The sequence below is a fragment of the Lygodium microphyllum genome, chromosome 28 (genome assembly GCF_053477565.2).
Source record: "Lygodium microphyllum isolate KBCC chromosome 28, Lygodium_microphyllum_v1.1.10, whole genome shotgun sequence".
NCBI classification, from domain to species: Eukaryota; Viridiplantae; Streptophyta; class Polypodiopsida; order Schizaeales; family Lygodiaceae; genus Lygodium; species Lygodium microphyllum.
The window spans coordinates 34,442,294-34,461,807 of record NC_141162.1 but is presented as its reverse complement, the minus strand read 5'-3'; the positions used below and the strand labels follow the sequence as shown (position 1 = coordinate 34,461,807).

The following is a 19,514-nucleotide window of genomic DNA, read 5'->3' as shown; positions in this document are numbered from 1 at the left end:
ACTCGATGCTCAGCGTTTTTGTGTTTCCTGGCTATATATAGCCAGTTGGTGGCACACACTGATTCATTTTGATCTTGAGATTTGTCTGCTAAGACTCGGGCCGACAGAGATCGAGGTCTTCAAGACGAACACACACGCAGACATTTCCTCTGCCCCCATGTATATTTCTACACTCTTATACAGCATACTACACTGCAGATTTTCTGCATTACACTGTCTCCTTTTCTCTCTCTCTCTTCTCTCTGTGTTCACCCTCTTCTCTCTGTGTTCACCCTCTCTCAATCCTATGCTCCCACATCGTTGCACTCTGACATAATATCAGAGCGGTGAAGACGGATTGACTGAGTGCTGAACCTATCTGAAGAGGAGATTTCAGCACGACACAAGGCTACGTTTCCAGCATTCGAGGGCGAGTGGGAAGGCTGCGCATCGGATCAAGGCTGAAGCGAGCATGGGCGTGCGGGAAAGGAGTCCAACTGGTGAATTTGCTGCAGGTTTTTGCTGTTTGAAGGGGAGGAAGGCTGCGTTTTAGGTCTTCCGTTGCAGATTTTACCTTTTCATCGCCTCCGGCGGATGAAGAAGGTTCGGGCAGCGACGGAAATAGCCCTTACAGGCTGCATTTACACAGTCAGAGGGGGCTTCTTTTGTGTTTGTGCAGGCATTGCAGGTGAACATGTCTACAGAGGCTGACTTGGAGTTCCAAGCAATCATGGACAGGAAGGTACCTGTCCTACCGGCTCTTCCATCAGATCAGAAGCTTGATGGTGACAATTACCGCATCTGACGGGTAATGATGTTGACCATCTTGGAGTCTTATGATTTGGAGGAGCTTGTGTTGGAGGAGATCAACCGGCCCTCGGTGCTAGATGAGTCCAAACTCTCTTCCGGTGCTCGTGCGGAGTTTTTGACCAAGGCCAAGTCTCATTGGGACAAACTGAATGCCAGGATACGTTCTTTTCTTTTTATGCCTTGCACTACAGCCGTGATAGCTCACATCAAGCACTTGACGGTGGCTCCAAAGATATGGCGAGAGCTCGACCAGATGTACAATTGTATGACCCTAATGAAGAGGGTTTCTTTGGAGGTGCAGATGCGGACCTTGTCCATGAATAAGTCTTCTTCGCTTCGCGAACACATCAACAAGCTTCGGCAGCTTCAGATGCAGGTTCAAAATGCAGGGAAGCCTATTTCCTTCGAAGACATGGCAATCACTTTATTATCCTGGTTGCCGCCACGATTCGGTACTTTTTATTCCGCTCTTATTGCATCAGGGCGGAAGTCTACTCTTCGGTGGGAAGAGTTGGTTCCTATGGTCTTGGACCAAGAGGAACAGTTGAAGGGTCAGAATGCTTCCAAATCGGAGGCTTTGGTTGGTCAAGCCTCTCAGAAGAAGGGGAAGGACCACAAGAAGAAGAAAGAGGAGGACAAAACCAAGAAGGACAAGGAAAAGGAATCGACCTGCCATATTTGTGGTAAGACCGGCCATTGGAAGAAGGATTACCCTGACAAAGACAAGGACACCAAGAAGAAGGACACCAAAGATTCTGGAGTGGTGGTTGCGCCCTCATTAGCTGCTTTTCTACATTTAGCGGTCATTGAGGACTCTACATCGAAGACTTCTAATGCTGCGATGACACCTCCCTAAGCTCGAGAGTGGATTGTGGACAGTGGTGCCTCACGGCACATGACTCCTTCCGTTGGTGTTGCCCATGTGCGACCTTCGCATAGGCAGATTCTCATTGGAGACAACTCTTTTGTGTCTATTGCTACGCGGGGTGAGATGCAGCTTATTCCAGATGGATGTGGTGGTACCCACACTTCATAGATATTGCATGTGCCAAGCTTGGGGTATCATTTACTTTCGGTCCATAAGATTTATGCTCTTAGCCTCTTGGTGGAGATTGACAATGATACTATTCGCGTCCTTGATCGTGGCTCGAGGAAGGTTCTCTCAATAGGGTATGAGGAGAATGACATCTATAAACTGAAGTCTTCTACAGCTCTTACCTCACTTCTTCTTACCTCTCAAACACAGTCAGAGCTATGGCATGCTCGGTTTGGCCACTTGAACTATGTGTACCTTTAGAAGGTGTCGCGAGGGTCTTTTGACTAAGGATTGCCGAACATAGTAGTGAGCCATCAGCCATGTGTCCCTTGCATTCGTGGGAAACTGCATCGGGATGCGATTCCCAACAAAGCTTCTCGAGATGGTCTACTTCACCCATGAAGCTTGTATCTACGGACCTTTGTGGCCCGACGAGGACCGAGTTCCTAAAGGGGAGCTTGTACTTCATGTTGATCATAGATGTCTACAGCAAGATGACTTGGGCCCATTTCTTGACATTGAAGTCAGAGGCTTTCTCTCACTTCAAGGATTGGCTTCTCTTTGAGGAGAACCGATCTGGCCAGCGACTAAAGACCTTGCATTCAAACAAGGGCGGTGAACTTGTGTCTAATGAGTTTGCTCGTTTTTGTGCAAATAGGGGCATTCACCAAGAGTTTGCTAACACCAACACTCCTCAAGAGAATGGCATTTGGAGCTAGAAAAACCGAAGTGTGATCGAGATGGCGCGCACCATGATGAAGCACTGACAGACAGCTCAATTTCTATGGACCGAGGCAGTGGCTACCGCAGTTCACATCCTTAATTGATCTCCCACTTCGACCGTTGACAAGATGACATCTTTTGAGGCTTACTTTGGGACTAAGCCTGACGTCTCTTATTTCAGGATCTTTGGGTGTGACGCCTATGTGCACATCCCAAAGACATAGCGTGACAAGTTCAAGGCGGCTTCTCGACGACAGGTTTTGTTGGCTACAACTCCCAGTCCCAAGGTTATCATCTGTTTGATCCCGTCAAGCGGGATGTCTACACGAGCCAAGACGTGCAATTCGTGGAAGTTCTGGCCACTGAGGGGGTGAGGAGCACCCTGTACTTGGCGATCCAGGGGAGAGTTTGTCAGAGTGCAGCGGTGCGGAAGCGTAGGACTGAGAGAGAGAGAACGCAGAGAGAGAAGGGAGAGAAAGAGACAGTGGACAATGAAGATCTGCTGTATAAAGAATGCTGAATACAAGGATATACACGGGCGCAGTGCGCTGGACTGCGTGTCTCCACCTCGACGATGCGACCTGCTGTCCACCTCGAAGTCTGCTGCAGTCTGCACTGTCTGCTGTCTGAAATCTGTGAACAGAGACAGAAATCTGCACGGCACCGGTCTGTAATCTGCAACAGAGAAGAGTGGCCAGACTGCTGGAAATGTCGACTATAAATAGTTGAAAACTGCCACGAACTAGGGCGCCAGAAAATAGGGCGCAGCCTGAATAAGTCGGCTGCATTAAATGCAGCCGACTGGGCTGCAGGCAGTCGGACTGCCACGTGGCAGTCCGACTGCACAGTCCGACTGTGCAGCTGCCCTGCTGGTCCGACTGTGCAGCTGCCTGCCCTCCAGTCAGGCTATGATCTCTAACACCCCCTCCCAGAGCCTGGACAGGGCAGAAGCCTGAGGGATCTGGAATGTTGCCGAAGTAGAGCCTGAGGAAGCGCCTTCGTAAACAAATCCGCAAGATTGTCCTCCGTCTTGCAATACTCCACAGTGATGGTCTCATCCAGAAGCTTTTCTCGGATGAAGTGGTACTGAATCTCAATGTGCTTCGTCCGGGCATGAAAAACAGGGTTCCTCGCCAAGGCAATGCAACTCTCATTGTCACATCGCAGCAATGTAGGACGAGTCTGGGGGCACCCAAGCTCCTCCAACAATCTCCGAAGCCACACAACCTCGCATGTGGTGGAAGACGTGGCCCGATACTCCGCCTCAGTGGACGAAAGGGCTACCGTGGGCTGCTTCTTGCTACTCCATGAAATAACACCTGCACCCAAGGTAAAGCAGTAACCTGTTGTAGACCGCCTGTGGTCCACGTCACCGGCCCAATCCGAGTCGCTCCAACCTGCAAGTACAAGATCTGACCCATCTATCCCTGCGGGGTAATGAATCCCCAAATCAGACGTCCCCCTCAGATACCGAAGTATCCTCTGAGCAGCCTGCCAATGCACCGTCTTAGGTTCACTCATGAACCCTGCCAAGAGCCCAACAGCAAAACATAGATCAACCCTGGTGTTGAGAAGCCAAATCAAGGACCCTATCAACTGTCGATAGCGGGACGCATCCGCCAAAGGAGAAGCTGAATGGGAAGTGGCCTTCCAATTCGGATCCATAGGAGTAGAGAGGGCCCGACAATCTTCCATCTCAAAAGACACCAAGAGCTCCTGTACATATCTCTGGTGGGAGAGAAAGATCCCCCTCTGAGACTGATAAATCTCATGGCCTAAAAAGAAATGAAGTAGCCCCAAATCCGTCATCTCGAACGTCCAATGTAAAGCTGACTTTGTCTCCTGGACCTGCTGTGCATCATCACCTGTGACAATCAAATCATCAACATATAATACAAACAGCACACAACCATCCTCGAAAGTGTGAACATACAGCTGCGGATCGGCCTTGGACCGCCGATATCCCAACTGAGACTGGAGGAACGAATCAATCTTCTCGTTCCAAGCTCGCGGGGCCTGCTTGAGGCCATACAGGGCCTTCTTCAACCTGTAGACTTTCCCATCTGAAGAACCAAAGCCAGGAGGCTGCTCAACGTAGATCTCCTCCTTCAAATCACCATTCAGGAAGGCCGACTTCACATCCAACTGATAAACAGGCCATCTCCTATGGCCAGCCAAAGCAAGAACAGCTCTAATGGTTGCCATACGAGCTGTGGGGGCAAAGGTGTCATGACAGTCAATCCCTGGGCGCTGGGCAAAACCCTTAGCAACAAGGCGAGCCTTGTGCTTATCCAAAGTACCATCACTGAGATATTTAGTCTTGAAGACCCACTTGACTCCAATCACCTTCTTCTTCGGGGGGCGTGGCACAAGTGACCAAGTGCCATTCCTCTCAATAGCCTCCAACTCAGCTTCCATAGCTTTCTTCCATGGGGCGGACTGTAAAGCCTCCTTCACGGAGGTGGGCTCTCGATCCTGCATAACACGGGACATCAAACAATAGTTGGAGCAAACAAGCTCCGAAGAATGCGCCTGGTGCCTCCGTGACCGCCGCGAACCATCCTGCGGTCCCCACTCCTCAGGAACCCCCTCGATCCCTGAATCACGGAGTGTGTCACGGGCCCAGCGAGGAGGAGGCCGAACCTCCCCTCGTCGTTCTCCATCAGCAGAAGACTCTGGAATATCCACCAGTGGTAACTCCTCAGAAGGGTCCGGTGGAAGAATAGACTCTGTGTCAGAAACAGAATCATAATCAAAAGGCACGGGTTCCAGTGGAACTGTTGAAGGAGCCCAACTCTCCCCTGGATCTCCAAGAACGGGATGCTCCTCACCCGTTGAAGTAGCCGGAACCTCCACAAACCGCACATCACGGCTAGTGTACACATCCCGCTTGACGGGATCATACAGTCGGTAGCCTTGGGACTGGGAGCTGTAGCCAACAAATACCTGTTTTCGGGAAGCCGCTTCAAATTTATCACGGTGAGCCTTGGGAATGTGAACATAAGCATCACACCCAAAGACTCGAAAGTAAGAAACATCTGGCTTCGTCCCAAAATAAGCCTCAAATGGAGTCATCCCTTCCACGGCCGAAGTAGGGGATCGATTAAGAATGTGGACGGCAGTAGCCACAGCCTCGGCCCACAGAACCTGAGGGGTCTGTCGGTGCTCCATCATGGTGCGCGCCATCTCGATCACACTGCGGTTCTTCCGTTCTAGAATACCATTTTCTTGAGGAGTATTGGTATTGGCAAACTCCTGGTGAATTCCTCTATCTGCACAAAACCGACCAAATTCATTAGACACAAATTCACCTCCCTTGTCGGATCGCAAGGTCTTCAACTTCCGGCCTGATCGGTTCTCCTCAAAGAGAAGCCAATCCTTGAAGTGCGAGAAAGCTTCTGACGTTAGTGCCAAAAAATAGACCCATGTCATCCTGCTATAGTCATCCACGATCAGCATGAAGTACGAGCTCCCACGCAGGGACTCATTCCTCATAGGGCCACATAGATCCGTAGATACTAACTCCATCGGTGAAGTAGACCGCCGCGAAGCGGTGTGGGGAATGGCATCTCTATGCTGCTTCCCCCGTATGCAGGAGACACATGGCTGCTAGCTCACCACTATATCCGGCAACCCTCGAACAAGCTGTCCACGTGACGCCCTCCGAAGATAGTCATAGTTCAGGTGACCAAACCGAGCATGCCATAACTCAGACTGTGACTGTGAGGTAAGAAGAAGAGTAGAGAGAGCAGTGGACGACTTCAGTTTGTAAATGCCGTTCTCCTCATATCCGGATGAGAGAACCTTCCTCGATTCACGATCAAGGACTCGCACTGTAGAACTATCAAACTCCACCAAAAGACCAAGGGAGCAAATCTTATGAACTGAAAGGAGATGGTACCCTAATCCTGGTACATGCAAAACCTCTGAGGTATGGGTGCCACCTCGTCCATCCGGAATAAGCTGCATCTTACCCCGACCTGCAACAGAAACTGAAGAGCTGTCGCCAATGAGAACCTGCCCACGCGAAGGTCGCAGCTGGGCAACACCATCTGATGAAGGAGTCATGTGCCGTGAGGCACCACTATCAACAATCCACTCTCGAGCTTGGGAAGCCGTCATCGCAGCATCAGAAGCATTCAGTGAAGCGTCCTCAATGTCAACTAGATGTAGAAATGCAGCTGATGAGGGTGCAGCCACCGCTCCAGAATCCTTGGTATCCTTCTTCTTGGTGTCCTTCGTGTCTTTGTCAGGGCAATCCTTCTTCCAATGGCCAGTCTTTCCACAAATATGACATGTGGAGTCTTTGTCCTTGTCCTTCTCCTTGTCCTTCTTGGACTTGTTATCCCCCTTCTTCTTCTTTTGGTCCTTCCCCCTCTTCTGAGAGGCTTGACCTGTCAACGCCTCCGACTTGGAAGCATTCTGTCCCTTTAACTGTTCCTCTTGGTCCAAGACCATAGGAACCAACTCTTCCCAACGAAGAGTAGACTCTCGCCCCGAAGCAATAAGGGCAGAGTAAAATGTACCGAATCGTGGCGGCAACTGGGACAATAGTGTGATCGCCATGTCTTCGGAGGAAATCGGCTTCCCCGCATTCTGAACCTGCATCTGTAGCTGCCTTAGCTTGTTAATGTGTTCCCTTAGCGAAGAAGACTTATTGACGGACAAGGTCCGCATCTGTACCTCCAAAGAAACCCTCTTCATCAGGGTCATCCGATTGTACATTTGATCAAGCTCCAACCATATCTCACGAGCCACCGTCAAGTGCTCGATGTGAGCGATCACGGCTGTAGTGCATGATAGAAAGAGAAAGGATCGAATCCTGGCATTCAGTTTGTCCCAATGAGACTGGGCCCTGGCCAACTCCGCACGAGCATCGGAAGAGAGTTTGGACTCATCTCTTACCGAAGGCCGGTCAATATCCTCCTGTACCAACTCCGCCAAATCATAGGACTCAAGGATGGCCAACATCATAACGCGCCAAATGCGGTAGTTGTCGCCGTCGAGCTTCTAATCTGTAGGAAGAGCCGGTAGGACAGGCACCTTCCGGTCCATAATCGCCTGGAACTCCAAGTCCATCTCTGTAGACATCTTCACCTGCAATGCCTTCTCAAACGCAAAAGCAGCCCCCTCTGACTGGGTAAACTCAGCTTGCTAAGGCTCTTCCGCGTCCCGAAGCTTCTTCACCCGCCGGAGGCGATGAAAAAGCAAAACCTGCACTTTTAGGTTGAAAACTCAAACTTCCTCCGCGTCAAACAGCAGTAAACAGCAGCAAATCCACCACCTATACTCCTTTCCTGTGCGCCCACACTCGTTTCAGCCTTGTTCCAAGGCGCAGCCCTCCTGTCTGCCCTTAAACGCAAAAAACGCAAATTTGTGTCGCGATGGAAACTCCCCTTCAGGTTGATTCTACGCTCAGTCAGCCCTCAAACACTGCTCTGATACCATGTCAGAGTGCAGCGGTGCGGAAGCGTAGGACTGAGAGAGAGAGAACGCAGAGAGAGAAGGGAGAGAAAGAGACAGTGGACAATGAAGATCTGCTGTATAAAGAATGCTGAATACAAAGATATACACGGGCGCAGTGCGCTGGACTGCGTGTCTCCACCTCGACGATGCGACCTGCTGTCCACCTCGAAGTCTGCTGCAGTCTGCACTGTCTGCTGTCTGAAATCTGTGAACAGAGACAGAAATCTGCACGGCACCGGTCTGTAATCTGCGACAGAGAAGAGTGGCCAGACTGCTGGAAACGTCGACTATAAATAGTCGAAAACTGCCACGAACTAGGGCGCCAGAAAATAGGGCGCAGCTTGAATAAGTCGGCTGCATTAAATGCAGCCGACTGGGCTGCAGGCAGTCGGACTGCCACGTGGCAGTCCGACTGCACAGTCCGACTGTGCAGCTGCCCTGCTGGTCCGACTGTGCAGCTGCCTGCCCTCCAGTCAGGCTATGATCTCTAACAGAGTTGGGCTCCCAAGACAGTTCCTTTGGAGCCAGAGCCTCTTGATGGAGATTCTTCTTTTGATTCAGAGTCTTCATTTCCACCGGCCACCCCAGAGAAGCTTCCACAGGTGGATGTACCCTAGTCTTCAGCAGATGGAGAGCGATGGGGAGAGGTCCGGCATCCTCCTCGTTGGGCCCGTGACACACTCTGAGATTCAGGAATCGCGGGGGTCTCTCAGGAGTGGGAACTGCAGGATGGACCGCAGAGGTCATGGAGAAATCAAGCACATTCTACGAAGCTTGTTTGCTCTAACTATTGTTTGATGGCCCGTGTCATGCAGGATCGAGAACCCACTTCAGTGAAGGAGACCTTGCAGTCTGACCCTTGGCAGAAGGCTATGGAAACCGAGTTGGAGGCTATTGAGAGGAATGGCACTTGGTCACTTGTGCCTCGTCCCTCTCACAAGAAGGTGATTGGTGTCAAGTAGGTCTTCAAGACCAAGTACCTTAGCGATGGTTCTTTGGACAAGCACAAGGCTTCCCTTGTTGCTAAAGGTTTTGCACAGCGCCCAGGCATTGACTTCCATGATACTTTTGCCCCCACTGCTCGTATGGCGACTATTCGAGCTGTTCTTGCCTTGGCTGGCCATAGGAGATGGCCTGTTTATCAGTTGGATGTGAAGTCGGCCTTTTTGAATGGTGACTTGCAGGAGGAAATCTATGTTAAGCAGCCTCCTGGCTTTGGATCCTCGGATGGGAAAGTTTGCAGGTTGAAGAAGGCCTTGTATGGCCTCGAGCAGGCTCCGCGTGCATGGAATGAGAAGATTAACTCGTTTCTTTAGTCGAAGTTGAGATATCGGCACTCCAAGGCTGATCCGCAACTGTATGTGCACACTTCCGAGGTTAGTCGTGTGTAGTTTGTGTTGTATGTTGATGATTTGATTCTGACAGGGGATCATGCACAGAAGGTCCAAGAGACCAAGACAACTTTACATCAAACGTTCAAGATGACGGATTTGGGGCTTCTTCCTTTCTTCTTGGGTCACAAGATTTATCAGTCTCAGGGGGGATTTTCATCTCTCAGCAGAGATACATTTAGGAGCTCTTGGTGACTTTTGAGATGGAGACTTGTCGGACCATTACTACTCCTATGGATCTAGACTGGAAGGCCACTTCACACTCAGATTCTCCTTTGACGTATGCTTCCCGCTACCGTTAGTTGATTGGATCCTTGATTTGGCTTCTTAACACTCATGTTGATCTTTGTTTTGCTGTGGGTCTTTTGGCAGGGTTTATGGGTGAACCCAAACACGTGCATTGGCATGTTGCCCTGAGGATTCTTCGGTATTTGAGGGGGACCTCTGACTTAGGGATTTCTTATCCAACAAGTACAAATGCTTCAAATCTTGTTCTTGCAGGTTGAAATGCCTCGGATTGGGCTGGCGATGTGGACCACCAGCGGTCTACTACAGGCTATTGTTTTACCTTGGGTACAGGTGTTATCTTTTGGAGTAGCAAGAAGCAGCCCACGGTAGCCCTTTCTTCTACTGAGGTGGAGTATCGGGCTGCGTCTTCCACCACATGTGAGGTTGTGTGGCTTCGGAGATTATTGGATGAGCTTGGCTTCCCCTAGACTCGTCCTACTCTTCTGCAGTGCGACAATGAGAGTTGCGTGGCCTTGGTCCGAACACCTGTATTCCATGCCCGGATGAAGCACATTGAGATCCAATATCATTTCATTCGGGAGAAGCTTCTAGATGGAACCATTAATTTGGAGTACTACAAGACGGAGGATAATCTTGCAAATTTGTTCACGAAGGCGCTTCCCCAAGCTTTACTTCATCAGCATTCCAGATCTCTCAACCTGATGCCTCGTCCAGGATCTAAGAGGAGGTGTTAGAGGTAGATTCATCCCCTGGACAGGCTATGTTAGGGTTTATCTCTGTCGGACAGATCTGTCAAGTGCCACGTCATCAGTTCTTGGACAGCAATGTGCAAAGTCGTATGGACAGAGCAGGATATCACATCAGCAGTACGGCAAGATGCCACGTGGCACTGGTACAATTGGACAGCAGCTTTGCATAGTCGGACAGTGGTTTTTGCACAGTCGGACAGTTTTCTTATTATTTTATTCAACCAACCTGATACCTTCTTGGCTATATATAGCCACTTGGTGGCACACTCTCTGATTCATTCTAATCTTGAGATCTGTCTACTAAGACTGACTGTGCTTGGGCTGACGAAGATCGAGGTCTTCAAGACAGACACACACGCAGACATTTTCTCTGCCCCCGTGTATATTTCTACACTCTTATACAGCACACTACACTGCAGATTTTCTGTGTTACACTATCTCCTTTTCTCTCTCTTCTCTCTGTGTTCACCCTCTCTCAGTCTTTGTCCTATGCTTCCGCATCGCTGCACTCTAACAGTATGAGGCACCAGCATGCATGTCGTGACCCTTTATGAACAACTTCAACAAATGAAGCTTGAGCCAAAGGACACCATTCAATCATGTTTGCTCCATGTTACACAGGTACAGAATTAACTTTGAAACATATAGTCTGCCCTTCCAGAAGCACATGTCATGGGAACGGTGCTCTACAAGCTTCCCCCGCAGTTTAATGGAGTGGCCAATGCCTTGCCGGCGCAGACATCATCTACACCGATGAGCTTTACACATATGTTCTCGATGCTGCTTGAGCACGAGGCGTCTTTCCGCTTACAGGTAAGGCTTTCATCTCATTACGGAGGCTCCAATGAGGCCTTTACAGCTTCAAAGAGGGGTGACAAGAAGCAGAAGTCAAAGGCCCAATTTTATCACTACAGTAATAAGAGATACTTGTGGAAGGACTACAAGGTGTTATCAACCTCACAAAAGAAGCAAGAGAAAAAGAAGAAGCAGAATGCAAACTCCTCCAACAAGTCATCCTCTTTTTCCACTCCCACTCCGATCCTCTAGCCAAAGGGAAGTCCAAGGCGTGGCAAGGATCCACTTCTTCACAACAAGGGAAAGGCTTGCCTACCCCTCTCTATTGCTTTCTAGCCCAAGTGATCCCTCACAACTCTCCATTGCCAAAGAGAGAGTGTAAGAGGGTGGTGAGATGGGACAGACAAGCCTTATCTATATAGATATACAGGTGCACAAGTTCCAAGGAAAGACGTCACTGACTAATCGACCTAAGTCTGGCAGGTTCAAATCCTAGAGCGGGGATTGACATCCAAGTTCATGATGGGTTGTTATTTGACAAAGAGCGAGATTGGCTCCTCGTCTACCGGCTTGTCTACCGAGCTCATATGAGGGGACACTTTGGTAGTCTTAGCCAAAGGCACAAAATCCATGGCTACATATATTCAAAGGCATTTTTGACAAGCTACTCTTGTATGCTACTACGAGACACTGTTGACAAACATAGAGATCTATTATAACTCTTCTCTATTTTCCAGAGTTGGTGCAATCAACATTAACATCAGGTTCTCTCCGAGGCCCCTTGGTGGTGGCTTGATCGCCCACTACTTGGTATCCATGGTTCTACTCTAGTGGTTCCATGTTGTATGGACTATGATGAGTCATTATCATTGTATCATTGTATTGTATCACATCACCCATGATTTGAGAGAGAGTATTAGCGATTCAGACAGCTCGTGTGTGAGTCTAACCTATGTCAGGCATGGCTAGGTTATTTAGGAATTTTATTATGATCATTATGATGCTTATTCGAGGCATTTTATGATGGCCGACCTACCCCTATTTTGGCATTATTTTCTTCTTTACATACTCGGCTCCCCCTCATTTAGACGCATCATCACCTATAGGTTTTGTGGAGAGAGGGAGCATGTGCCAGTGCCTAGGAGCCAAAGACTCACTGTTTATGCATCATTCTTGTGTTTGGTATATGGATTTCATTTTTTGAGCACATCTCTAAGTTTTCTTCTTTTGCAGTGTTCTTCTATTTTCTTTCTCTTCTAACTTCTGTTCAACAGTTTATTTCAGCACTTATCTATGCTTCCATTGCTCCACTACTTTTGACACCTACAATATGCAAAAATGAGATTGAGTTGAGTGGTGGGAAGTCTCTTTATTTATAGATGGATGGGTCCTTCCAAATCAGGGTTTGGCTTAAGGGAGACATACACTCTCTAGGATCACATTTCTTTTCAGTAAAAGTTTGGTAATTTTGAGTTTTGGGGCTGTAATTAAGAACTAATTAAGCTTAGAACGCATTTTTAGCTCAACACTTCTTCTTGCATCCTTGGATCCATTGTGTTTTCTTTGACCTTCAACCACATCCAAGATTTGAGAGGGGATGTTAGTAGTCATGTCTTGTACAATCATCTCCTACCTATGAGCCTCAATCTAAGTCAAACGAGAATATTAGGAGCTCTAACACTCAATTTGTCATGTGTTTTGACAAATGAGGCATATCTTTCTAGAGCATGTATTTTTTCTTCAATCAATTTTAGGTGTCTTCACACTGGCAGAGGATAGTTTACATCTCTTTGTATTTCTTTTTCAGTGTGGCTAGAGAGCTTGTTCACACCAGGCTAGAGGTGATATTGATCAGTATACTGCAATCAACATTGTATTTGGCTGCATGCATTATTTTATTATTTTTAGGCAGGTTGGCCAACATTTTGGCATGTTCCTTGATCGACTCGGCCAATTTTTTGACTTTTCTACTATATAGCAATTCAGCTATTGATAGCTATCATTCTGCTTTTCAGGTTTCAGCTCACTCCAACATTCATGACATTCCTCCATCTTCCAGTGCTGCCTTCCATCATCAGCCTGATCCAGTGCCCTCATAAACGCCTTGGGCTATGTGCACAGACTGATCAGTCCACTCTTTGTATTCAACTTTCAATCAGATTCAGTGCAGATTTATCACTTCATTCTCTTCTTTCATTGGCTTCCTCTTTCCTCTTCTCTCCTTGTTCATGTTCTTTTTCCATTGTGCACTCTCACATATAAAGGATGTAGCAAGTAAATGAGCTCTTGGAAACAAGATTAGTTAAACCTAGTACCTTGCCTAGTTATTCTTCAATCAATGATTACCTTTGGTTTGTGATTCAAATTCTAGAATGGGATGCTCGTTGGGGTGCTACTATACGACTTATAGTAAGATACCAAAACTGGGCCCTATGCTTTATTATTGATTCTTCAATCATCTACCAGGGCTCTGCTGATCCATGCCTGTCACGGCCATTGCTATTGAAAACACGTCTTTCAAGTTTCAATGAATGTAGAACTGCACCAAAGTGCATGTTTGCTTGAACACAAAGGCAACTCTGCCAAACTAAAGCTTACAGCCCTAGATATCTTACACAAACATGTATCTGTCTTTCCACCTAAACATACCTGTGATCCCTAAAGATATCTATGAAAATAAATGCCACAACCAAAAGCTGAAGCCAGAATGTTTTGACTAACGAACATTGACAATTGGATTTTGTAGTAAGCTGTGTTGGGAAAGTTCTTACCGCTCCTTCTGGATCTCTTGACATGCAATATGACACAACCAAGCCATGGTATGACCTTGGACCTGGTTTCAATCCTGCAATAGTCATGTCGAGCATTGCTTCCTCAGCTCCGGCCGCATCCATGCTGCGTGCTCGCTCCATCAGCAGCTCCAAAAGCATGAAACGAAGGTCAGTCTCTCCACCAATGCCAGCTCTTTCTAGCTCAGCAGGCTGCCAACAGAAATCCCTGCCACTCAAGGTGCTTGAGCTTGCAACAAGCTCGTCTTCTGATTTCTGCAATGCATACCACGACGCAGGCAGCTCATTTTCAGAAGTCGTAAACACACTCTCCCACTTGCCAGCATCATTCCTCCGGCGCAGAGGATTTTCAGAGCTCGGGTCCGCATAATGCCTAGACTTGAAACCATTAGGTGTGCTGTTGTTGTCAGAGGATGCGCGCGCAGGCACATGTATGGTTCTTGCGTCCTCCCACCGATAAATGGAGTATTGTACAGGATCAAGCCTTTGAGAGGCAAACGAGGAGCCCTGCCAGGTGCTTTTGCGGCGTCCTCTTCTTCGCGATCCTGGAGTGGTGAGCAGGCGCAAGCGAGCGAGCGCAAGGTTGAGGGACGGCTCCTGCTGCGGAGACAGAGATTCCTGAGAGGGGAATGCTTTCTGTAAGGAGGAAGCCGAAGGAAAATGAGAGCAGGCTGCCATTGATGTGCTCTCGAGTCTCGAATTGGTCCGCGACCGTGAAATACAGGTTGACAGAGGTTTTTGGTGGATAAACCCCACGCTTCAGCATTAGACGTTAAAACATCATCATCATCATCATCATCATTAGAGAAGGGATAGGCCATTCTAGATGTCATTTTCTTCTAGAGCCCTTCAATAAACATCATTTTTTAATACAAAATTGTTTATATTAACATATCAAAAGAATAAATATAATTGAGTCTCTCTACTTCATTCCCCATCCAACGTGCTGCTCATGAAGGTGATTACTGAGAAGAAATTAGCAATGAAAGATAGAGCCGCCAAGTTCATGAAGATTGCATCATGGTGTCCAACGTAGTATAGGAGTAGAGAAACCATTCACCATGCTCTACAGATGCATTGCCCATTTGCCCAAGCATTGTGGAATAAACATCATTAGATAAGTCTTAAGAACAAATGCCATTCTAGATGAAAGTGCCACTCTAGAATGGCTCTTCTAATACGGCATGTTGGTCTACAACCCTTGATTCAAACAATCACACTAACAGCACATTCGAATTGTCGTCCGCATAATATGGATGTTCAAAATCAACGCAAGTTTACCAAGAAAACTCCACTGAGGGAAGCTCCACTGAGTTGTAAAGATGCATAGTGGAGGGTAGAAAGTAGATTTTGTTGTTGTGATACATGATCAATGATTCAGCATGCTAGAAGTGAAGTATGCAATATGTGAAGCTCTTCAATAAACATCATTAGATAATTCTTAAGAGCAAATGCCATTCAAGATCAAAGTGCCACTCTATGACCCTTAAGTCAAACAATCACACTGACAGCATGTTCAAACTATCGTCCACATAATATGAAGGTTCAAAATCAATGAAAGTTCACCAAGAAAACTCCATAACTTAATCTGTACAAATTGACCAACTTTTAAAAATATAAACACTTGGTTGTTTGAATTAAAAGAGGTGGGTTTGATTGTTGGAAACTTAGTGAATTGTGAATCACATAGAAGCTCTTAGTGACAAATGCATACCAAGCCTTCTTAAGTTGTAAACAAATAGCCTCTTCCTTCTCTAAGTGCTTCTCTATGGAGGAACATAATGCAATAGGTGAGTATGGCAATGTAAAGATGCATGCTGAAAGGTAGAAAGAGGATTTTGTTATCGTGATACACAATCAATGACTCAACATGCTAGAAGTGAAGTATGCAATATGTGAAGTTATTCAATACCTTGATGCATATAGAAAAACAACTCTCCTAAAGATGATAGGGAATGTTGTCAAAGTATTTATTGTCATTTCTCTCAACTTTGCTTAAGCAAAGCACATCAATTCATTAGTAAAAGGGATTGTTCAATAGTATTGGCTAAAATGAATGTGAAAAGGGAGTGGATCTTTATTGACTTGGTTGGTTTCAAAGGCTCCTTGGTCTAATGCTACTCTATATTCTATAGTATTGGTTAAAATGAATGCAAAGGGAGTGGATCGTTATCAAGTCGGTTGGTTTCAAAGGCCGCTTGGTCTAATGCTAGTCTATGTTCTTCATTGGTTGGCCAAAACTATGCCAAATGATTGAATGTCCTACATTGATTTACTTCAGATAATTGCCTTGATAGAGAAGTGGCAACTATTGCATAAGTATATGTGCAAGGTTTGATTTGTCGCATCCATAGTATGTGAACTCTTGCATGTAAAAGAACATGATTTTATAGGACCTACCAAACAATAGAATCTCAACATACGCAACTAGACAAAACCACCTATTGCCCCATGGGTAGCTACACACTTTATGGAAACATATCTCTCACTTGGTCTACTCTATGATCCTACTCTCTCATCCTCTCCTCACATATAACACTCATATCCCAAGACTATGTGCAAGCTATCTAAAATTTCAAGAAGAATGCAACAACTCATCAATACCTTTATCTCCACCATTATAGTCTTGAATGATAGAGAGATGAGAGATGTTCCAATCTTCTTGGGTCCATATCATGAGCTCCATTCACCTCTTCATGATCTAACATTTGTTTGATCTCCCTACAATGCAACATTGTGAGCAAGAGGTATCCATGATCTCACACTCACTGAATAGCTCTACAACTCACTCTCAAGCTCAAACTCATTGAATAGCTCTACACATACAACATAATTTCTCTCAAGCTAAAATTTGTGTTGAATAGCTCTATACATATAGTAGGCTCATTGAGTAGCTCTACACATACAATAGACTCACTCCCAAGCTCAAACTAAAGTTATGGAGGTAGAGGGAAATAGATAGACTCAAGTTAGCTAACATAACATGTCACTTTGAATTAGCAACTTTAAATTTTATATAAAAGATTAAGGATAAGGTTTTGCTCTTCCACTTAGCCTTTTTTGGTCATCATGCTTACTACAACACCGAACTCTTGGCCTAGGCCTTCTACTATTTTCGTGGGATTGAACAATTTGCATAGCACAAATCTTGCAACTCAAATTTTACAAAGAATTGAAATCATTGATTGTGGGATTTAAAAATAATCATTTACTTGGCAAATTTTGTTTCTACGGCTGGCCATTTGTGAATTTTTTATTTGTTTTCACTCTAGCACTTTAAGTCTAGCTTTGTTGGCACTTTATTTTTCCAACTTCTCTTTTCTTCATCTTTTTGGTCAGTGTATTGTTATTCTACCCTTGTGCCTTAAATAAGGTGGGCGGAGAGACTAGGCGGTTATTGATGAAGTTGAATAAATGAAGGCCATGGGCATCTCTAATACCTAAAATAGAGGGTGCTACTATATGTTTTCCTCCTAACTTCTTTTATGATTTTCCAGAAAGATAAATGGGGTGCAAGAACAAGGATGAAGAGCCTAATGCAATTAATTGTAGTTATGAAGTTGGACCTAGGTAGTCACTAAATTATTGTACAAAACCTTGAAAGAAGGATTGAGAGTGTCATGATGGAATATATAAGTAGACTCAAAGCTAAAAGCAAAGACGTTAGGAAATTTAGGGAAGTTCCAACACATGCATCGTCACATATTTTTTTGGGGAATTTGTGGGGGTAAGGGTAGAATGTTAAGATCATTGTGACAAATAAGGTGGCAAAATTTGCATACCATGCACATGATTGGATCATAGGACTAGGCAATGTCAAGTAGGCATATGTTAACCCTCAGATGAATGAGGTGAAAAATCCAAAAAATCTAAAGCAAAAGACAAGGCCAAGGCAAAAGTGGAATGGAAGACGAAGGAGTGCCAAGAAAAATCGGAAAACACAAGAAGTGTGAAAAAGTCCTAAATCAAGGAGAGGCGCTCAAGAAAAAGCAAAAGTCAATACTTTTGTAAAAAAGCACAAGGTGCACCGTGATTTATTTTAAGAGCGCCAGGCTCTAACCTGTGCAAATTGTAAATGTAGGTGGGTGGTAGGAAGGAAGCTAGGAAGATAGGAAAACAATGGAAAAAAGGGCCTAGGCTATGGTCAGCCATGTGAAAAGGGGAATAAGGGGATGACTGTCCAAAAGGAATTTAAGGCTTTGTATATAAAGTTCAAAAAGTGAATGAGAGCTCATTCTTTGGTGTGTGGCAAAGTGGATATGTTAACCCTCAGATGAACGAAGTGGAAAATCCAAAAAATCTAAAGCAAAAGACAAGGCCAAGGCAAAAGTGGAATGGAAGACGAAGGCGCGCCAAGAAAAATTGGGAAACACAAGAAGTATGAAAAAATCCTAAATCAAGGAGAGGCGCTCAAGAAAAAGCAAAAGTCAATACTTTTGTAAAAAAGCACAAGGCACACCGTGATTTATTTTAAGAGAGTTGGGCTCTAAACTATGCAAATTGTAAATGTAGATGGGCGGTAGGAAGGAAGCTAGGAAGATAGGAGAACAATGGAAAAAAGGGCCTAGGCTATGGCCGGCCATGTGAAAAGGGGAATAAGGGGATGACTGTCCAAAAGGAATTTAGGGCTTTGTATATAAAGTTCAGAAAGTGAATGAGAGCTCATTCTTTGGTGTGTGGCAAAGTGGACTCTTCTTCTTCTCTCCTTCTCTTCTCTTGCTTGCTTGTGAGTACGTGAGGAAGGGAGTGTGAGAAAGTGAAGGAGTGAGCTTGTGAGAGCGAGGGATCTTGGAGGTGAAGCTCTCCACCTTCTCCTCTCTTCTTCTTCTCTTCTCTTATCTCACGCGTGGCTATGGAGGATGGAGCTTGGAGGAAGGGGTTTGAGGATGCTTGAGCTTGCATCATGAATCATGGAGCTATCAAAGTGCTTGAGAGAGGAAGCAACTCAATTGGGCATCAAGGTAAGCTCACTACACTTGTAGAGAGGGATAGCGCGTCGGCTATGTGAGAGGTAGCCATTACTGCTCGCTTGAAACGCTTGAACAATAAGCGGTCAGTGGGCCTTGGCAATTGAGCTTGTGCTTGTCTCTACATTTTGGTTCCATTGTCGGGACCAACGAATTCAAGCTTGAGCGCTTGCGCGCTTCAAATCGAGCACCGAAGTAAGGGTTACATCCCTGAACCAAAGCTTGAGATAGATAGGAGGTGGTCTTTAATCCATGCTACAAGTAAGTATTTTTTAATCTTTGATGGTTAGTGTAGTAGGAGAAATTAGTTCAGTACCTTGCTTTCGATTCTTCTTGCATTTAGAGTAGGTTAAGGTTAGAAATTCGGTTGGAAAAGTGTAGGGTTTGCTACTGTAAAACAGACTAAATAGGGCACATATATGTGAAAAATGGGAGGAAGGAGAGTTGAAGGGGATTGAGACCGACAAGCAAGGGGGTAGAAGTGGCAAGAACTTCGTGGAGGAGGAGCTTAACAGCCAAGAGACCAAGGGGAAGCTCATTTGAAACCCTGGTTGCCTGAG

General features: G+C 46.1%; 1 protein-coding gene across 1 annotated transcript in view; it reads right to left on the bottom strand.

Annotated features, from left to right (window-relative positions):
* The window catches only part of PTAC3 (plastid transcriptionally active 3), a 170,795-nt gene extending 156,053 nt beyond the window's left edge, over nt 1–14,742 (bottom strand). Inside the window, exon 1 of the mRNA XM_087670108.1 lies at nt 13,970–14,742. Within this exon, the coding sequence (XP_087526234.1) occupies nt 13,970–14,665 (696 nt within the window). The 5' untranslated portion in view covers nt 14,666–14,742. The remainder of the gene's footprint in view (nt 1–13,969) is intronic.
* Between the last annotated feature and the right edge of the window lie 4,772 nt (nt 14,743–19,514).